The sequence below is a fragment of the Danio aesculapii genome, chromosome 20 (genome assembly GCF_903798145.1).
Source record: "Danio aesculapii chromosome 20, fDanAes4.1, whole genome shotgun sequence".
In the NCBI taxonomy this organism is placed as follows: Eukaryota; Metazoa; Chordata; class Actinopteri; order Cypriniformes; family Danionidae; genus Danio; species Danio aesculapii.
Window position 1 is genome coordinate 39,415,501 of NC_079454.1, and position 17,649 is coordinate 39,433,149.

A 17,649-nucleotide genomic window follows, 5' to 3' on the forward strand; every position below is an offset into this window, starting at 1 on the left:
TTGCATTAACATGTTTTGGGATGTTAGTATCATCTGAACATGTTTCTAGCATCCACTAATTCAGTTGATCATGTAAAAGGGAATATTCACTTAATGATTCAATTGATTCAGTCAGAGCGAGTCTTCACTTAACAATTCAGGGATTCAACTGAACATGTAAGTTCGAATATTCACTAAATGATTCACTGATTCAGATGATTCAGTCAGAGCAAATCTCCACTTAACAATTCACTGATTCAATTAATTATGTCAGAGTGAATATTCACTTAAGGATTCAGATGATTCAATCAAAGTGAGTCTCCACTTAACAATTCACTGATTAATTTAATCATGCCAAAGCAAATATTCACTTAATGATTCACTGATTCAGACAAAGCAAGTCTTCACTTAACAATTCAATGAATCAACTGAACATGTAAGTGCAAATATTCACTTAATAAGTCACTGATTCAGATGATTCAGTCAAAGTGAGTCTCCATTTAACAATTCACTGATTCAATTGATCATGTCAGAGGGAATATTCACTTAATGATTCAATGATTCAAATTATTCATTCAGAGCGAGTCTCCACTGAACAATTCACTGATTCAACGGATCATGTCCGAGCGCGTGTTCACTTAATGATTTAAATGATTTAGGCAGAGCAAGTCTCCACTTAACAATTCAGATGATTCAGTCAAAACGAATCTCCACTGTACAATTCACTGATTCCGTTGATCATGTCAGAGCAAATATTCACTTAATGAGTCACTGATTCAGTCAGAGTGAGTCTCCACTTAATTCACTGATTCAATTGATCATATCAGAGCGAAGAGTCACTGATTCAATCAGAGCGAGTCTCCATTTAACAGTTAACTGATTCACTTGATTATGTAAGAGCAAATAATCACTTAATGATTCACTGATTCAGATGATTCAGTCAGAGCAAATATTCACTTAATGAGTCACTGATTCAATCAGAATGAGTCTCCACTTAACAGTTCACTGATTCAACTGATCATGTCAGAGCTAATATTCACTTAATGAGTAACTGATTCAGATTATTCAGTCAAAGTGAGTCTCCACTAAACAATTCACTGATTCAATTGATCATGTCAGAGCGAATATTCACTTAATGAGTCACCAACACTGATTCAAATGATTTGGTCAGAACAAATTCTTTATGCATTACTGTCTGAACAGGGTAGGTTTTATGCAAAAAGTAACAATAGATTTAAACAACACAAATGAATGATCAAGCCTCTTACCTGCTGCTAATGCAAATTCAAATGACTAATATGTCTGCATTAAGTTCTTGCTAAAATATGACTTTTTTATGACACTTTTTGTCATGTGACATATAGCCCCTTTAAAGATCTGTGTAAATGACTGAACTATAACAGAACCGTCTTAGTAAACATCTTCAAGGAAACATGATATTTTTAGAGTATGAATTAATGTACATCTTGGTTAAAAAGATTACAGATATAAGCAAACAACAGGAAGCTCAGCCACAGACATAACAAGAGACATTATTTAGGGCATCCCCTTTGACAAATAGAGTAAAAGAGGGGGAGAACCTGCCCTTTTGTGCAAATGGAAAGTGAAAAGGACAACTTCTTGTTAGTATTATTCATGCAGGACATCTGCAGAGCTCTCAGTAACAAAGATTTAGATTGGAAAATCATGATAAAGACCAAACATAAGCCATCTGATCTCCTCTTCCTCGTCTTAATGGAATCATGGCTGCCTAGTTTGACTTAATTAGCTGAGGTTTTTGAGTTCGCATTAAGCCTTTTTTGACATTTTCCATGAACGTTATAGGGTGGTGTGCGGTAGGCCTGAATTACAGAACTGAAATCATGTTGTGAGAGCCGCGGCCTGTCAGTGACTGATGTCAGGCTCAAAGGATGTGCCACAAACAGGCTGTGTGTGTGTGTGACAGAAACATTCAGTCACAATCAAGCTCTTGAAAAAGGCCAATCCTGCCCCTTCACCTCGGTCTGAAATCCAGGATCTAATTAAAGAAATGTGGGTTTCAGTGTCGCCGCGATTCCACAGAAAACAGCGCCTTTATTGACTTATCATTCCAGTGAAGCTCACTTGATGGCATTGTTGTGGCATAACGTTCATTAGACAGCTTTAAATATAAATGATCAGAAGATTTAGATTATAGTGTGGTTCTTAAGGTTATGGTGTGAATGGAGCCAGATTTTAAAGAATTTAAAAGCAGAAATGTGAAGTGATTTTATAAAATGACTTGCATTCAAATGTCTGATGTTGAAAGACCCGAAACACTGTGTGACCCCAGGATACGTCACTGGCGATGATCCCATCTAGATGATGTATCTTGGACACTAGTGTTATTAAAGGTGCCATAGAATGAAAATCTGGATCTACCTAGTCATAGCTGAATAATAAGTGTTCAGTCAGTGCTTAGTAATGAATGTAACACCAAACACCCAAGTTTCCTCATTCCCATGTAAGATTTCTGAGTGTAAAGATGTGGTGAAAAACAGGCCAATTGAAACAACTTACATACTTTTATGCTGCACACTGGATTATTAATATGCACATCCCAGGTCATGTTTGATTGGCCACAATATTTCCTTGTGAGATTACAACAATGAAATTATTTTGTTCTTATTCATTCATTCATTCATTCATTCATTTATTAATTCATTTTATTTTCAGCTTAGTCCCTTTATTAATCAGGAGTCACCACAGCGGAATGAACCGCCAACTTATCCAACATATGTTTTACGCAGCAGATGCCTTTCCAGCTGCAACCCATCACTGGGAAACACCCATACACTCTCATATACACACATAAACTTCGGACAATTTAGCTTATCCAATTATCCAACCTATAGTGCATTTCTTTGGACTTGTGGGGGAAACCAGAGCACCCGGAGGAAACCAATGTGAACACAGGGAGAACATGCAAACTTCACACAGAAATGTCAACTGACCCATCCGAGGCTCGAATAAGCGACCTTCTTGCTGTGAGGTGACAGTGCTGCCCACTGTGCCACCACGCCGCCCTATTTTGTCCTTATTTTTAAGTTTATTCAAGCTTGTGTTAAACATACTATGTATGTGGGACTCATTCATTCATTCATTCATTCTCCTTTGGCTTAGTCCCTTATTTATCAGGGGTCACCACAGCGGAATGAACCGCCAACTATTAATCATTCACACAAGCACTCATACACTATGGCTAATTTTGTTTACTCGAAGGAAACCCACGAGAACATGGGGAGAGCATGCAAACTCCACACAGAAATGTCAGCTGGCCTGGCCGGGACTCGAACCAGTGACCTTCTTGCTGTGAGGCGACAGTGCTTATTGTGCCACTGTATGTGGGACTCTTAGTTTGAAAAAAAGAGAGGCAGGAAGAGTAAATTAACTTTCTGTAAAGCAATCAGCTATGTGTCATCAGTAGACCAGAATGCTAAATGAGGGATAAACAGGCTATACATTATTTATTGGGGAAATTATTCACATAAAGGCAACAGACACTTGTAGACTGCTCAATATAAGGGTTTTAATGCACATTTATGCATCATGTCATATCACGCAGCTCTTTTGTGATTTTCTAAAATAAAAGAACACCAATAAACTCTATAAAACTCATCTGTTTTTGCTGAGATTGATATAATTATATATAGTTGCTATTATATATCTTATTATTAAATATCCTATTATATCTTATTATATATCTGTTGATATTGTTATACCCTTTTTGAAAGGGGGTATTCAATTGTTATTTAATATTTAGCCACACGTGCTGTTGATTAAGCTTAATGTGTTTTAGGAATTCATACCTTTTAAAAAAACATTCAGCTGAATGTGACATTGATACATTTTATATCTTTTGCAAATTTACCTCATGTCTTTACTCGGGTTTCTAAAGGAAGCATCAAACACCAAATTACCCTCAAAGATTTTTACCTTGATGCCCTCAATGCGGAAGCCGAGCGTGGCGGTGGAGCTGATGGTTTCTCTCCACTGCATGTACCTCGGCTTAGTGACCGCTTTCTGTTCATTCTCCTTTTCTGTGGGAGCATCCGGGTCCACCTCGATCATCTTTTGGTACATGTCGGCTCTCAAACTAGGCTTCTTCCTGGCTTTCGTCAGCTCCTCTTCCAGATATGTCCTGCAAAAGAAGAGTAAATAATATCACTCAGATTTCCTGAATTCAATGCATGCGTTGAATCATCAAACGTTGAAATTCCTAATACGGGCTCTCATGCATCCTATTAGATAGAAGGCTTGGAAACTATATTTATTTCACTTTACTTCCAGGTTTAAATCATACATTTTAGAATGTTTTGCATTAATTATGATGTTTTATGTTCATGGCAAAGACAAAAAAAAGAAATATGAATTCTTCCATAGAAATATTAATTAGCAAATATAACGTATGTATGATAGCTTTTGTAATATTTAAACTGTTAAAGAACTTATTTAACTGTTGTTTTAGGATTTAGGATGTTTTGTTACATCCAGTGTTGGGTAAGTTACTTTAAAAAAGTAATAGATTACAAATTACTGACTACTACTGGACTACAACTACATTACTAATTACTTCATGTAAAAAGTCATCAGATTACTAATTACTTTACTTTTAAAGTTACTTTTAAAACATATTAAATATACGTATACAAACACAAAATAAACTGCAGCTCTCAGTAATTTAATATTTACTGAATAACATTACAATGGGTTGACATTCACAGCAGCTTTACATATTCAAAAGACTTAAAGAGTTCACCCAAAGCTTAAAATTCTCTCATCATTCAGTTGTTCCAAACTGGTTTCTCTCTCTTTTTTTTTTTAACAAAAGAAGACATTTAGAAGAAAACTGGATACCTGTAACTATTGACATCCATAATATAAAGAAGCACTGCAGTGTTTGAATGTTCTGTGTTAGTCTGAAGTAATCAGTCTACATCAATGTGTATATATACGTGACTCTGGGTTTTTATTTGGGTCAGCCTGGAAATTGCGAGCGCGTGCAATATGCGCTACCAATATGCGCACCTCCATTGGAAATAATAAACTTGCGGGCACAAAAACCGCAATATGTGAACGGCCCCATAAGCAGATACGTATCTCTTCACATTCAGAAGATACCTTCACTCCCGATCCTGCACAAAAATACAATTTAGACTGTTTAGGTTAAGTTGGGCTGTCGTGTTTTTGGATGCCGGTGTCCTCCTTGATGACGAGTATTGTCATAGAATACTTTCTATTAAAATGCTTGAACAAATGTAGTCGAAAGTTCTCCAGAGACTGGACATAGACTGCATTTTACAGCAAAAAACGCTCAATGAAATCTAAGTGATGTCTGTATTTCCACTTGAAAAAGTAACCGCTCTCATCAGCAGCCATGTCAGCTCACGTTCTCTAGCTATTTAAATCTCCAGCTATTAGTGCATGCTTATTAACTGACGTTGCAGTGGAAAACGTGATTTAAAAGAAGCTTTTTTCTTTTAAAAACTATATTTGTAACTTAAGTAACGTAATTTCACTGACTTTAGTAACTGTAATGAAATTACACAAATTTAAAATGTAATTCCTTACATGACTGCGTTCCTCAAAAATCTAATTAGAATACAGTAATGCATTGCTGGGGAATGCGTTACACATGCGTTACATTAAAAAGATTAGTAAGAGATCATTATATTGTTTAAATTATTAATATGAGATTTGTAAAAAGCAAGTAAAATCATTGCCTTAATATCATGTTACCTTGACTTTACTTAAAGTGAGCAAACCCATTGTAATTTTGCTTTATTTTTAGAATTATTCTTTTACTTAATTTTAAGGCAATGGGTTTACTCACTTTTTAAAGTAAAGTCAACTAATTCCTTAAAATGTATTGGCTGTAGTGATGGCAACTAAATATTTATCGTCCGTTTATTCATCAACTTCACTTCACTTGGAAACAGAGGAAGAAACGGAGAAGAAGTGTGTGCGAATCTGAAAGCGTTGCATTGTTTTGTTTGGACAGGCCAAGCAGAGGTTCTGTTAATATCCTGACCATCTGGTTATCTCTATATTTGTCCATGGTCGCTGCCGTGATTCGGTCAGGCTTGCAACAGCAAACAGAGCGTCCCAGGAACATCAGAGATGAGAAAGCCGAGCTGTGAGAGTAGGGAAAAACTGTGCTGAGGGATGGTGGATGTGTATTAATGTCTTCTCGCAACAACTTTCCTTCAGCGGGTTAGGTGATAGAGCTGATCTTCTGCTCCGTCTCTGAGGAGTGAAGCACTTGTTCATCTTCACAGCTGCTTGGAATGTATAACATCTGTGCAAGTAATGGGTCGATAGAACTATTCATTTTAAAATAACATGCAGGATGTTTTAAGTCAGTGGACATGATGTTGCACAAGTGTGAGATAAGAAAAGATGAAGAAGATTTCATTTTTGCAAAGAGGGGAATTTTGCTTTTATTAGTGAGTAATAGATTCAGCTCGCTGTGTACTATACTGTCTGTGTGTTATACAGAAGAGACAAACTATTTTCAGTAACTTCTATGCAGAATACACCACAACACATTGTCATTTTTTAACAATTATATTAATAATTCATATTTTGATTTAGCTTTTTTTTTTTAGATTTCATTTTAAAGGGGAGCTATTACACAAAAATCTATATTTATAAGGTCATACACACTCTAGGGCTATCTTATTATTAATATACATCTTATGAAAATGGGCAAAATAGGTCCTCTTTAAAATTAGCTTAGTCAATGTGTTTCTGTCACTTTAAAAAATCTATTTTGTTTTAATTATGGCTCTTTCAGTTTTGGTAATTTTATCACTCAAAGCGCCAGTGTAATGCAAGTAAAGGTTTTCTTTTCCCTCAAACTTTAAGGTTTTAAGGGTATACAGTCATAGAGCGGTTGCAAAGATGATATGGAATATTGCTCAGCATTTTTTAAAAGGATTCTAGGTTCTGAGTGTGGGTGTAAGGTGGTTGAAGTGGTTTGTAGTTTTGCTGTATGGTTGCTATGGTTTTCTGGATAATCTCTATTCTGCTTAGGTGGTTACTAAATAGGTGATTTTAACAAATTATTTATTAGCACACATATAAAGTTGAAGTCAGAATTATTAGCCCCCCTTTGTTTTTTGTTTTATTTTGTATATTTCCCAAATGACGTTTAAAAGAGCAAGGAAATTTTCACAGTATGTCAAAAAAAAAATTTATTCTGGAGAAAATCTTTTTTTTTTATTTCGGCTAGAATAAAAGCAGCACAATTTAAAAAAAAAACATTTTAAGGTCAAAATTATTAGCCCTTTTAAGCAATTTTTTTTGATAGTCTAAAGACCATCGTTATACAGTAACTTGACTAATTACCCTAACCTGCCTAATCAACCTTATAAGCCTTTAAATGTCACTTTAAGGTGTATAGAAGTGTCTTGAAAAATATCTAGTAAAATATTATTTACTGTCATCATGGCAAAGATAAAATAAATCAGTTATTAGAAATAAAAAACTATTATGTTTAGAAATGTTTAAAAAAATCTTCTCTCTGTTAAACAGAAATTAGGGGAAAAATAAACAGGGGGGCTAATAATTCTGAATTCAACTGTATATATATCATGTTTTTTGTGAATGGCTCTAAACATTCAAATTTGAGCAGTCTTCTGAACAATAAACTCAACTAAAAGTATGACAGACTAGAGCGGGAAAATGCATTTACCATCAAGTCACCTAGTGGATATTACATTTATGTATATTTTTAGATTACATTCTAAGTATAATTGTTTTTATTGTAAATTCTTTCTAAAACTCTACTTTTTGTATTTATATTATATGTTAGGCACCTAGGGTCTGAGAGTAACAGAATTTCGATTCTCTGAATGTCCTGTACATGTGGTTGAATTGACAATAAAACTGACTAGTTGATAGTTAAGTCTGATTCTCACAATCTCAGCAAACATACCTAATGCCCATCTTGCAGTCCATAACACAAGGAAGGTCAAAATCAGCCAGCAAGTCCTCCATCTGATTGTACCTCTCTCCATCCTTCTCCACATCTCCATGATAAGCAGGAACGAAGGGCTTTAACACATCTCTCATCAGCCTGTCCAGACACTGCTGCTCACACTCACAGTGTTTCTTCAGGATGCGGCCATTCGCCCCTGCCTTGAAATTGCCTGAGGAGAAGAGTATGGCATTTTTAGAATTTACTGGCTCAGATTGATAAAAAGTTATGCCACATCTACATCTTCTTTCTCTGTCCACCCTTTACACAACTCCTTAACTTTTCTGATTTTGACTGTAATGTAATAGCGTTCCCCTTTTGTAAAGCTGCTTTGGAATGATGATTATTGTGAAAAGTAAACTTGAATTGAACTCATTTGAATTTAATATATTGTGGCTGTACCTGCGTGGCCAGCCAGCTGGATCCAAGGGTACTTCTTTTTGAAGGACATCACAAATGGGGACCAGTGCACCATGTTCTTGATCTTCTTCCATGATTTATGCTGTTTGGAGACAAAAATCAAGCAAGACGACTTTACATTAAAAACCATTTAAATGCAAGTGATGTAAAGATTATTTCAAAGAGCAAGAATGCTGTTAAAGCTTTTTATTATTATTATGCATGTAATTTTATGTATAATAATAATAATAAAATAATTTGTAAACTTTTTTTCGTTACTATCGAAGTTTTTATTTTTGTCCAAGCAGTAAGTTAATGATTTATTCAGCCTTAATTCTTTTAAAGGTACAAAAGTGACAATAAAGATCCTTAGAATATTACAAAATTATTCTGACAACTGTTCAGGATAAAGTACAGAGTAAGAAATGGCACTGCACCAGATGTCTTAAGTAACAGACTTTTAAGTAGATCCAAATGGATAAAAGAAGAAAGCAGGAATAAAAATCTCTACACAGTTATCTAGAGTAGAGATGTAGATCTTTGCCCAAACCCGACGGGATCCGACAGGTTGGGGCTTAATTTCTATAATTTTAGACAGGGTTAAATGAACGGGCATGTGATGCATTTCGATTAGCATGAGAAAGTAAGCAAATCATTTGTTACAACATCAAAACCCATCCCTGCAAAGGTGAAACACAGAGAACGAATTTTGTGGAGAGGGAAAATGTACAGCAAGCTGACAGAGAAAACGATGAGGTCACTCGCTACATTGAAACCGCTGTCATGGAAAATGAAATGGATGTTTCATTCATTCATTGTTGAACACACAATCCTACCCAAAAATTAGCCAGATCAGTAGTATTATGCATCCCGGCCAGTAGCAGAAGCAGTGAAAGGGTGTTCAGTGCTGCTGGATCTACCATCGGTGAGTGCAGGACTGCGCTAAAGTCATTTACAGTAGATTCAATAATGTTCCTCCACAAAAACACGGTAGCCTAATCTTGATGAGTAAAGGATTTTAAAGTTATAAGTAAATATTAAGTAAATCATAAATGCATAATGTAGACAGAGTATATAGGCTAATATTGGCATTACTCTTTAATTATTCAGCTTCGCTGTCACCTTAAGGCCAGATTGTGAAGAGAAGTGGCGAAACAAATCCCACCGAGCCTTTATCTTAATTTCGCTATTGCCAAATACCCATCATAATTCCACCTAAAGTTAATTTGTTAAGAAAGACTTATTTTTATTGGTGTGTTGGCCAATTTAAAGGACAAGTGTATGTACCTAGGCCTATTTACAGTGTTGAGATGTTACGATGTTACAGAGGACTGATTTTATTTCTTTGTTTCAACTTCTAAGTGGCCTATTATGAATAAATGTTAAAACACGTATAAACGACTTATTCTTGAAAAAAGGCAAAAGAGCTGTGTGCATGTGCACATTTGAATAATGTCTGGCTGTAAACGGCTTCGAGCTTTTAAAAAGCTGTCAATCAAAATGTACTTGTCAGGTGTGGTCCGAATTCTGTCGGTCTCGGGACTAACTTTAATGGCCTGATTAAAGCTCTAATCTAGAGTACAAAAAAAGTTTATAAATAGTGCAAGAAAGTGTGAAAGTACAAAATATAAAAATCAAAAAAACTCTTCCTTAGTAAAAAGTTTGTTTTGCAGTTTTATTTGAATATTTAGAGTGCAAGTTCAAGAGATTTAAGCTCGTAAACTTAAGCATTTTCTTGCAATTTGCATTTTTTATGGCTTTTGACGACACATTAAAGATTTTTGACCATGATCATGTGTAAATTTTATTCCAGCTATTTAAATGTTTTCATATATTTCTATTGAAAATCAGAACTATTCAACCAAACATTGATTTCTTGTCCAAAACTATGGCACATGTTGTTTTGTTATTTTATGCAAAACAATCCTTTACATGACCACCAGATTCGAATCATTTGATTGAATGGGCGTTATCAGTGGATAGGGGTCAGTAGGGGCATTCTGTGCCCACTAGTAGGCTCAGAATGCTATTATCATTCACTAGTACTAGTAGGCGCAGAAGGCCCCTACTGGCCCATATCTATCAGCTGATAACCACTGATAACACCCATTCAATCGAGTGATAACATTTAAATCGGCTGACATGACAGCATTTGTATTTCAAATTTGGAAGATATCTCATCAGTAGCAGAATTTTCTCTATATATATATATACTATTACACTTTTCTGGATTTGCGATTTATAGTTGTGTGTTTGAGTATGTGTGTATATATTTGTAAGTGCCTGAAGGAAAATGAGTAATTACTTATATAATGGCATTTGGCAGTTGGGGTTAATTTCCCTACAACAAAGCCCAAACCAGCACACAATATGCGGGAGAATAAACAAACAAGCCTTTTGCATGTATTTCCATACGTTTGCTGGCACTCCTACACCAGTCAAGGCTGATAACATTGTTTACGCAGCACAGTGAAGAGCTCTATGTCAGAGATTTATATTCATACCAACATATTGTACATTCAGATTCACTATAAACACTGCAAATGAGTAGGGAATCTTGCAGAATTTTCACCAGGAAGCCCCTCAGAATGTTCTTTCTCTATTTGGTCATACAGCAGAAAGCAGGCTGTTTTCCAGTTCAGGAGGAGCTGCTCTGTTGAGCCATTACACTGTTATTCCACTTCACTAAATGTCCTTGACTGAGATCTGGCATGGTAAACACATTCTTTACTGGTTCGCAGTAATGGACAAGGGGTTTCCTCGGGTGACCAGGGAAGCCTCTCTCTTTCTCCCCCAGCAGAAGCAGGTTTTGAGCCAGCTCTCCCAGGAAGAGTCACACTATAACCACAAATTTAGAAAACCCGTCTGGCAAACAAACACAAGCCACAAAGTGTGTTTTTCATGCATTTTGATTAAACAATCGTAAACTATATAAAAAATATAAACTAGGGTTGTCGTGATACTATTAATTAATCTTATGATACTATACCAGCTTAAGTATTACGATACCAAGGAGTATTGCGATACTGTAATTCAGAACTCGAATTATAAAGAAAATTGTCAGAAATACTATATTTTATGGTAAAATTGGCCTACTTGAATGTAATTTATAATTCCCTTAAGGCCGAAAAGTATTATTTGCACCTTACTTCACCTAAAATGTATTCATTCTTTTTGTTTATTTTGTAGATAACTGACCAACAAAACATACATTAAAATAAAGATACAAATTATACCAAATGAAATTTGTTACAAAAAGAGCATTTTTTCCAACAAAATTAGGCTAAATGAGATGGTCAAAACTTGTTTCAATGTTTCCTGGTGCTTTTTGGGGTTTTTCATTTTAAAAAAATCTGTCTTATCAGGTAACAATCCAAACTAATTCAAAATTTCACTTTGTGAGTGGTTCTTTTAAAGAGATTGTCAAGGTTGTTGTAGCTACTAAATCACATTACCAGGAACAGAAATAAACCGATTCAGATGTGAACTGAAGCCTTAGAAAACGTGCAATAGGCTACCATAAAAGGTGCAAATTTTACAGTTTTGCAACCTTAAAGGGCTCCACAGACTATTAAAATAAAATGCTCGATTGTTGCACAAGCCTGTGAGCATTTTAATGACTTTTCCACATGCAACATTATCTATTGTAGGTAAACCATTAATGACTATACTACAATTTATAAAACAACAGTGGCACCGAAAGTATTTTGGAGCCATATATCGCGATACTACCATAGTAACGGTAAACAGTGCAACCCTAATATGAACTAATTGAAAGTTTATTTTTTATTCATTTTATTTTATGTTTAATTCTGTTAGTTAACATTGAGTGCTTTCCAACCATTAAATGAAGGCTATATTGTCAAGCTCCAAAATGACAAGCTTTCTGAGGCCATGTGATACTTTTGTTTCTAAAATTGAAGACCTCATACACCTATAAACACTTTTTTCCTAAACTTTTTAAAATATTAGTTCCACTATCCCCTCAAAATAAAATTAAAATAAATGTATTAATTAAAAACAAACCTATCATCTGAAAAAGAAAAAAAAAAACTATTTTGCAACACTGTAAAAAAATACGTCATTTTACGGGGGGGTTTTCCGACAGCTGGGGTGCCGGGGAAAAAAAACGTTTAAAAAATGGCTATTAAATCCGTACATTTACCGTAAAATAACAAAAAGTAAATTACAGAAATTTACTAACATTTAAATTTCCGGTAAATTGATGTAATTTACTGTCTGTTATTTTACAGTAAATGTCTGTGATTTAACAGCCGTTATTTTACGGGGGGTTTTTCCGGCACCCCAGCTGCTGGAAAAAAAAACATAAAATAACGGATTTTTTTTACCGTGAAGTTTACAAATAAAAGAGTAAATAAGAGTAAAAAAGACAAAAATGAAAAGATCCCTTTAAGGCAGGGGTGTCCAAACTCGGTCCTGAAGGGCCGGTGTCCTGGAGAGTTTAGCTCCAACACTATTCAAACACTCCTGAACCAGCTAATCAAGCTCTTCCTAGATATACTAGAAACTTCCTGGCAGGTGTGTTGAAGCAAAACTCAGGTGTGTTGGAGCTAAACTCAGCAGGACACCCCTGATTTAAAATGTCAATATTACCTTATTCCAGTGGTAACTGTTAATTATTATAATTTTTTTATTATTATATAAGAGTTGAGAGAAAAGTGTGGGTACCAGAGAGAGGAACAGGATCAACAAAGAACTTTAAACTGGGAATCGAACTCTGTTGACCATGAGTACCTCTAGGCTATTAGCATCAGCTCTATAGTAAACTTTTAACTTATTAATTCAATTAAATTACATAGAAAATATATAACACACACATTTTTGTACTGATGGTTTAAACCAGGCATGTCCATGCTCGGTCCTGGAGGGCCGGTGTCCTGCAAAGTTTAGTTCCAACCCCAATCAGACACACCTGGGCTAGCTAATCAAGCACTTACTAGGCTTTCTAGAAACATCCGTGCAGGTGTGTTGAGGCAAGTTGGAGCTAAAATCTGCAGGACACCGGCCCTCCAGGACCGAGTTTGGACACCCCTGGTTTACACGGACTCTCTCTAGGTAAAATGCACTTATACTATAAAAACTTATTATATAGCTCCTCCCCACCCCTACTTCTGAATCTAACCCTCACAGGAAACCAATGACAAATTTTAACCCATAAAGACGCCGTAAAAGTATGATTATTAACCATTTTGAATTATGAGGACACAAGGCATGTCCTCTTAAATCACCTTTATAGAGTATAACTATGTTATACCGGTTTCATTATTCAAATTCTGTCCTTGTAAACCACCAAAACCTGTACATACACACATAGTCCATTCATTCATTTTCCTTCGGCTTACTACCTTTATTCATCAGGGGTCACCACAGTGGAATGAACCACCCAGTACTACTGGGATACACACATAATCACCCACACACACACACACATAATCACCCCCCCCCCCCCCCCAAATAATATTATAATTAATATTATATATAATATTAATAAAATTATATATATAATTATGTGGTTGATATCCATGTAATATTTATGTTTTTTTTTCCCAAAGAAAAACTTGGATATATAAATATCAAATATCAGCAGCTATCCTGAATATGCTCAAGATCAGTGAGTTAATTCTGGCTCCTCAATCAGTTTGATTTGTGAACAGTTCATTCAATCCATGTTGCTAAAGTACGGCAATCAAATGATTCATTGAAAATATTTGCCTGAATGAACGTTAAACAGAACGTTTTCACAGACTGGATGTCAATTCAAGATGAACGAAGTGGATGTCAAGATTTTGCACTGAACATATTTAGTCCATTCCATATGCAAACTCTTAAATGAACAACATGGATCACATTTATGACAACTTTGTAGCCGTTTTTGTCATTTTGGAGCCTCACACACCAGCCCATATTCACATATAACAAAAGTAAAGTCAAACATGTTTAAGAAGTTTCATTTTTGGCTGAACTATTTCTGTAAGCTAGACATTACTCCCTGTGGAGATCTGATTTAATTTAGTCTAGAAAGAAGCCCATAAAAGGTATGAACCATAATCTGCAAGCAGCATGAGTTTTATCTGTCACATGAAGGTTGTCCTGTTCTGCTCCAGTGGACGAAAACCTTTCCTCTCTCCCTTAAGATGCTGTTAAAGAGCGGTGGTGTGTCTGTAAACGCTGGTGTGTTTTTGGTGCCCCCTTTTATGTCCCTCGTCCTCCCTCTACTGGGGTCTCTAGAGTGCATTGTGGAAACTCAACGATCCACAGGTCACAACCATTGCTTGAGAAAGTCAAGGGCTGCTGACGTTAATAATACTGTAGCTGTGAGAGTGTGAAGCTTCAGTATGAGACCTTGTATAAATGGCCAACAGTCATGACAAGAATTTGCGTGTTTAATTACTTCTTAAATACTTCTGGACATGCTGCTAAAGGTAGAAGTTACATGGCTGTAGGATGCCATTACGGAATAAATAAATCTTTTCAGATAAATGTTTAGGCCTGAAAACTGATGCTTGGTTTCATTCTATAATGCTGGACTTATTTTTCTACAAAGGTTTGAACTTTGAGAGTGTTTAAACACATGTGAAAATGTTAATGTCTGTATTAGAAAAGTGTAAAAGTGTGTAGTGAGGGGTTTTAAAGCCTTAAAACATCTATAATAATTGTAAAACATAAAGTGGACTACTTTGCTTTATTAGTCTCTATTCATCAGAGGTTGCTACAAAGGAATGAACCGCCAACCGCCAGCATATGTTTTACACTGTGGATGCCCTTCTAGCTGCAATTCATCACTAGGAAACACCCATACACTCTCAATCACACAAATACACTACGGCCATTTTTTTTTAGCTTACCCAATTCACCTATAGCACATGTCTTCGGACTTGTGGGGGAAACCGTAGCACACGGAGGAAACCCACGCCAACATGAGGAGAACATGCAAACTCTACACACAAATGCCAACTGACCCAGCTGAGGCTCAATAGCAACCTTCTTGCTGTGAGGTGATCATGCTACCCACTGCGGCATCTTGCTGCCAATTATTATTGTTGTTATTATTATTATTATTATTATTGAATACGAGAGCTCTCTGACCCTCCATAGACATAAATCATAAACTTTCCATAAATGTTCAAAGTTGGAATCTTTAAGAGGCTTTCATCATTCATAAAGCAATAGTCCCAAGATGGTCAAAGTCTAGTAAAGGAACCAAAAATCTTGTCAAGTGTAGACATGGGCTGGTATAAGGTTCTGACGGTATGATAACCTCGGATAAACATATCACAGTTTCTCTGTATTGTGATCACTGCTCTAAAATATATTCTTTTTAAATGTCTGGGCAAAAAAGAAAAACTTTTTTTTGCTTTTGAAGAGAGTATATTTTATTTTGAGAAACATTTTTAATATTTTGGTACAGTAAACATGTCAGGCTAAATGAATTATTGACTACTTCCATCATTTGTTTAAAAAAAGATTTTTTACTATTTTAAATGGCATCTTTTCTTCTGAAGATACGGTTGTCCTAAAAACAACAATAAAAAAAGTAAATAAAAAATCGTACACATACCTTAGGAACGGTATTGCAGAAAATTTTGATGGTTTTAAAACCTTGGCTTTTCCAAACCTTGAAAATGGTTATCGTCCCATGCCTAGTCAAACGTTGACTTCATTGGTTCAACTGTGGTTATACAAAGCTCTGAAAACTCTTTTGTGCCCCCTCACCCCCCAAAGAAACTTTAAAAGTGACTTTGTTTGCCTTTAGGTCAGGTTGCGGGTTTACTATGGGTAGTACATCACTTGCATTTTGCGTTTCAGGCTTTAATGGCAATGTACTGTGCATACATACCCTGACCTGACGAGGAAGAAAAGGCAAACAAAGTTGTATTTACAGTTTTTTGTTTCACAAAAGTGTTCTTGGAGTTTCGAATGATTACTGAAGTCACACTGCAAATATTGCCACACTATCGATTTGTGTTGGGTAAATTAAGTTAACCAATTAGTTTTTACAAATTTAAGTGGATTGAACATAAAACAATTAAGTTGTCCCAAAAACCTCACGAATTGTATTATTTCAGTTCATTTTAAGTACGCAGTTTGAGCAAACAACAAATGTCTTTTTTTGAGTGCACATGGAATTTTTAGTTTAATGTCTTCAAATTGTTGCTGTATAAGAATGATTAGAGGCTCTTTGATTTCATCTAATTTGTGTTTCAAAGATGAACACAGGTCTCAGGCGATTGGAACAACATGATGGTGTGTGATTTTAATACAATTTTTGGTTGAACTAACCCTTTAACACTCACAAAGTGAACAGTACGTGAGAATGTGTTATGATTTTGTGCGATTGTCAAACCAAATTTCTTTTGCATGTGATCAACACTGATAACAGTGTTTTAAGTGTCCCTAAGCAACTCCATTCACAGTAGGAGTTTGCGCAAACTTGTTTGCTTATAACATGCATTTGCAAATGTAATGGCAAAACTGGTTTACAAATAAACTATTATTATGAAAATGAACGACGTTTAATAATGGATACATTTAAATAATGATAATAATAATATGTTTTTTCTGACATTTTTTTATTATTATTATTACTGTTTTCTGCCAGTTTCATAGTTGTGGTTATAATAATGCTGATGCATACTATTATTATACATAACTTTTATTATACCTTACTGTGAAGAAAAAATAGGTAAAGTTAACCCAAATGATTTCCGAAAATTTTTTCCAACAGAACTAATATTACCGAATGTGATGGAGGTCTAATCTGTTAAAGAAAACAGCATGCAGAGGTTCAGGTTCATACTGCAGTATCTGACGTAAAACAGATGCTGATGGTGTGGTGTGGTTTTGGGCCACTTCTGAAAGCACTTAAAAACATTAAGATTGATGGACGGGTCGTGTTTACCAGACATTCAGATCTGAAGACCTCCGCAACTACACAAATAAAAGTTCAGTGAAAAGACAAAGTGAATCTGAGAGACATTTCTGCAGTGATGGAAATGTTCAGGATGTGGGAAAACAAAACAGCTGGAAAGCTTGCAGGATAATATAGGAGTAGTTCAGAGAGACGCGGTCAGGTAAAAATTATATTATAAAGCAGGGGTTCTCAAACTCGGTCCTGGAGGTCTGGTGTCCTGCAGATTTTTGAGCTAAAATCTCTTAGACCTCCAAAACCGAGGTTGAGAACCCCTGGTATAAAACAACAGATCTACATCACATAGAATGTTATTTTCTTTCACATCTTATTTTCTCAAAGT

General features: G+C 35.5%; 1 protein-coding gene across 2 annotated transcripts in view; it reads right to left on the minus strand.

Moving 5' to 3' along the window:
• itpkb (inositol-trisphosphate 3-kinase B) overlaps positions 1-17,649 on the minus strand; it is a 70,198-nt gene that overhangs the window by 12,724 nt on the left and 39,825 nt on the right. For both annotated transcript variants that reach the window (XM_056481040.1, XM_056481041.1), the window contains exons 3-5: positions 8,381-8,480; positions 7,937-8,150; positions 3,934-4,138 (exon numbers count right to left, since the gene is read on the minus strand). In XM_056481040.1, the coding sequence (XP_056337015.1) occupies positions 3,934-4,138; positions 7,937-8,150; positions 8,381-8,480 (519 nt within the window). The remainder of the gene's footprint in view (positions 1-3,933; positions 4,139-7,936; positions 8,151-8,380; positions 8,481-17,649) is intronic.